We start from the raw sequence: 4984 nt of genomic DNA on the forward strand, positions 1-4984 counted from the left end.
TTCACGATTAAAAAAAGTTGGGTTAAATATACAATACCCCCTGTAATATAGGCGCAATTCACTTTACCCCAATATAAAAAAAATTGGATCACCCCTTGAAATGTTAAAGTCTATGTCTTTTTCCCTCTAAGTGCAAAAGTTACCTTCTGTAATATTTTTTATTATTTACCTTCACATTCTGTATTTTATTTGTACGCTTAGGGGGAAATCCAAAAATATATATTACAAGGGGTGATAAAAAATATATATATTGTAGGGGTAAAGCGAAAGTCACCTATATTACAAGAGGATAATGTGATATTAATCTAAGATAATTTTACTACTCATTTTCCAAATATGTCATACTACGAAATGACATATCGATACCAACCATAAAAGAGTCGTTTACCCTGACCATGACCCTGAAATATCTCTTTGGAGGTTGTGTAAGAGGTGTATACCTACCCACAAACCTATACACCTTATACTAGAGTGAGGAAGTAACCTTACTGTGGACAAACAAGTGATCTATATACTCTACATGACCTAGACAAATTGCACACCACCTTAGAAGGCCCTTGTTAGAACAAGAAATGTTATGATCAATATTTTTAGTTTTGATGATAACATTATATATGAATTTTGTATAAGACAATGTGGTACTCTAATTATTCACATTTTCCATTTCAGGAAAAGTCTAAAAGAGTATTCACAAAATCAGCGTTCAGAAGCTCTGACCTAGAAGATCTGGATGGCTTCATCAGAACATGGTCTGGCAGACATCAGAAGATGGTCTTGAAGAAATCAGAACATGATCTGGAAAGCATCAGAAGATGGCAGTCAGAAGCAAAGCTCTGAAGCTCTGATGGTATCACGCTCCAAAGCACTTCTAAAGTCTGAAGACAGAAGTTGCATCTGCACCAAAGCTGAAGACTCTGATATTCAAATGTTTATTCTACATATTCTAAGTCCAGAAGCAAGTACAAGATGAAAAGGCTATAACGTCAAATCTCTGACTGACAAAAGGAACGTTAGAAGCTACAAAAGACAAAGTCAGAAAAAGAAGTTGAAGCATGACTCGAGGTAGTTGACAAAAGAGTGAAACATTAAATGCAGTAGTGTACTATTCACGCAAAGCATTAAATGCTCCCAACGGTCACATTTTTTCACTGCCTATATATAGAAGTTCTGATTTAGAAGCAGCAACGACTCTTGAACGCAAAGTACCAAAACGCTGTCAAACTGAAATCACACAAAATCTTAGAAGAACTTCATCTTCAACCTCACAACTTTGTAAAATTTTAGCGAGTGTTAGAACTTAAACTTAAGAGAAAAATCACTTTGTGATTATAGCTTATTAAGAAGCATTTTCATCTCTTGTAATATTTTATTTTACATTGATTGTAAAAGGAAGTTCCTAGAGTGATCAAGTTGTGATCTGTAGACTCTAGAAGACTTAGAGGGTATCTAAGTGGAGAACCATTGTAATCAGTTTGATTAGTGGATTAAATCCTCAGTTGAGGTAAATCACCTTGTCAGGGGTGGACTAGAGTAGTTTAGTTAACAACGAACCAGAGTAAAAATAACTGTGTGATTTATTTTTATCTACCATTTTTAGAAGAAACCCTTATTCAATCCCCCCTTTCTAAGTGTTTTTCACTCCTTCAGCCCTAACTCTTCCAGACCCTTGTCAACCCTCGAATCACCCGAGCTGGTATAAATTCTTGACCATCCTCCAAAGAGGAAAGCCTAACATAGATAACCCTCACCGAAAAGCCTTTCAATGGAACTGAAATCAACTCTCAGACATCTTCCCGAACCTGATTTACAACCCTAACTACAAAACTAAATAACTCCACCATAAGCTCTTCCTCTCAGACAAGGAGAGAACGTCTCCACCTAAAGTCCCAAACCCAAACCTCGCCTACCTAGTTCCCCATCAACCCCACAACTATATATTTTTCTCCAATATGAGGAGCAACATATCAAAAGAGACTCATAACGATACCTTCCCTACCCAAACATCATGCCAAAAGCTAGTATTCAAACCATCCCTAACAGCCTTGGAACAAGAAGAGGTAAACCAGGATGAATATTGATATATTTAGAAACTAGTAGGGGAAATCCATCTCCACTAGAATGATATATTCACTATACCGGTCATCCTACCACCCCGCAGGAAACCACACACATGAGCTATATATTTAGAAGAAACAATATTCTTTCACAGAACCGTCCACTTACTTAACAACGTCAAGTTCACAAGCGTTGGATCCTTGACCCCTAAACCACCACCCCTCTTAGGCTTGCACACGTCCTTCTATGTCATCCATACAACCTTATACTTAAACACCACCCAGGAGCCCTAAATACTTAAAAGGAAGTCTACCTGATATGAATTTCAAGAAATCCTCCGCCAAGTCCAGTAACTTCATCCCCACATTAATTCCAAATGTACAACTCTTAGAAAAAATATTCTTAAGGTTAGATGCGAGTTTAAAAATCCTAATAATCTCCTTAATATTCAAAATATTATATAGAGATAGGACCCCAACAAAAATAGTATCATCCATATAATGGAGATGAGACACCTCTAAACTTTCCTATTCATAAAACAACCTTAAAATCCGAGTACACCCCACCAAAACCACCATATTCATAGAGGCACCGAGACCCTCCACCACTGAAAGGAAGATAAAAGGCTCTAGAGTTTCCCTTTACTTAAGAACCCTTTTGATACTGGTCTATTTAATCGTGACGCCGATCAACATAAAAAGGCTACCCGAGAAGACACATGCTTTGATCCAAGCCTGTATTCTCACATCAAACCCAAACCTTCTTAGAAAATAGACCATGAAAGATCAAAATCCAATTTAAACACTATAATTCCCTCTTGGAGACTCTAGCCAGATTCACCACTTCATTCAAAATAAACCACTCAGCCTAACAAATGCCTACCCTTAAGAAAGACTGATTGCTTTAGAGAAATAAAAGAATCCATGACCCATATCAACCTAGTTGCCAAGACTTTAGCCACAAACTTATAAAGATAACCAATGAGAGAAAAAGGTCTAAAATCACCAAGGTCTAAGGGAGAGTCCCCGTTCGGAATAAGAGCGACAAAAAAGGAGTGGTTCAAGTGTGTCATTTGGTTTCTGCTTTGTCGAAGATGGTCCGTTCTTCCTGGACTCTAGCCTAGTTCTTCTATTGGTAGCTCCGATTTTTTGAAACTCTTCTAGTCTTGTTTTTTGTTCGATATTTATGTTTGATTTATTTTGCATTTTGTTCTATGGTGTACTTTTGTGCATATAGGTATTGTTTATTTGCTACACTATGTATTTGCAACTCCGTATCTGTTTATTTATATAATTATTTGTCATTAAAAATTAAAAATTATTATGTTAACTTAATTAATAAAATAACATTATTTATTAAAACACTTTTATTATTAGTTAATAGTAGTTAAGTAAAATAAAACTCAATAAATAAAAATAATAAATGAGAAAAAACAAATTTAAATTTAAATTTAAATTTTAAAATAATTATTATTTTAAGTTATGAAATTGTATAAATGAAATATTTATTTATGAAATAGATGTTATACTTAAACATTGCAAAAAATATTCAATCTCAAAATATATATTCTTTTGACTTTTTTGATAAATAAAATATGTATATTCTTAAAAATTTAATAGCTAAATTTAAGAAAAGTATTAAAAAATAAAAAGAGTTTTGAATAACTTTTATTATGTTTACCATTTTAGTAAAGAGAACTCCAATACAAAACACTATATATGTACTATTCCTTCCTCAAGACTTTGACAGTTATTTTAAATATAAATTAAACCAGAAAAAACCACAAGATTAAGCAATCAAGGACCATGGCAACCACCTGCAAGTATCTTATTTCCATCATCTTCATTACTCTGCTCATCACGGGTATGCTTTGATAATACGCGACAAAACGATATTGAAAAGGGTTGATACTGCTACAATTATTCACTGTTTTTATGATGAAAAAGAAACCGTGAATAATTCACATTGTAATATTACTATTATAATATTTGTACCGATTAAAATCACTAAAACCTTTACGCGACCGCAATGCTATTGTTTAAAACTTTGACAAATACTTATAAACATGTACATTTTTTAATGTAATTTTTTGTCCAAAATAATTTTCAGGAACCTATGCTCAATGTCCATTGAACAGCCTTTTCATTATCACAAGAATGACTGGTGCAAAAATAGGAGGCAAAACTCAATGGAGGGTTACTATAGTTAACAAGTGCAACTGTCCATTAAGCCAAATAGTATTGAATTGTCAAGGGTTTCAAAGTACTATGCCTGTTGACAATACAATTCTTCTTAAGAGGGGTGACAATTGTCTCCTATATAATGGTCATGCCTTGAGTGGAAATGATGCTAATCAATTTGCATATGCTTGGGATACACCCTTTAATCTTTATCCTGTAAGTGCTATTACAGGTAGTCCTTGCAAATAAGGTTGACTTATATTCAACCCAAATTTTAAGACAGCTAAGTCTGTGATGTAATACAATTTTATAAGGGTTGAATTAGATTCAACTAAAATTTTAAGAATAATTAATAAAAGCATCACTATATATGAATAAAAAGAAAAACATCACTATTTATATATATTATTTATTTGAGCTATACCTTTATATTTAAGCATTTGAAGTTTTTTCTCTCAAGTTTAAATAAGATATATATGTTATTATAGTTTGAATTTTTTAATAAACACATATTTTATTATAACAAGGTAAGCAATAATTCAAAACAATTTCTAAATTTTTTTTTAATTTATAACATTTCTTATAAATAAACAAACAAAAACAATAAAGTCTTATTCCACTAATCGACTACATGAATCATTATTGTCATAATATCGTATTTTTATCCAAATTGTTAATCTGAAAATCTTTCTTATAATTTATTTTATAAATAGTAGGCTTATTGCTATTTGGAGTGAGGCAACAAACTT

The 4984-nt window shown here is 32.7% G+C and overlaps 1 protein-coding gene across 1 annotated transcript; it reads left to right on the forward strand.

Moving 5' to 3' along the window:
• Positions 1–3780: 3780 nt before the first annotated feature.
• LOC131599003 (uncharacterized) lies at positions 3781–4656 on the forward strand. Its single transcript, XM_058871527.1, has 2 exons — positions 3781–3918; positions 4165–4656. The coding sequence occupies exons 1-2, from the start codon at positions 3861–3863 to the stop codon at positions 4482–4484; spliced, it is 378 nt and encodes a 125-aa protein (XP_058727510.1). The 5' UTR covers positions 3781–3860; the 3' UTR covers positions 4485–4656.
• Positions 4657–4984: the final 328 nt, after the last annotated feature.

This window comes from Vicia villosa, linkage group LG4 (assembly GCF_029867415.1).
Source record: "Vicia villosa cultivar HV-30 ecotype Madison, WI linkage group LG4, Vvil1.0, whole genome shotgun sequence".
Lineage (NCBI taxonomy): Eukaryota > Viridiplantae > Streptophyta > Magnoliopsida > Fabales > Fabaceae > Vicia > Vicia villosa.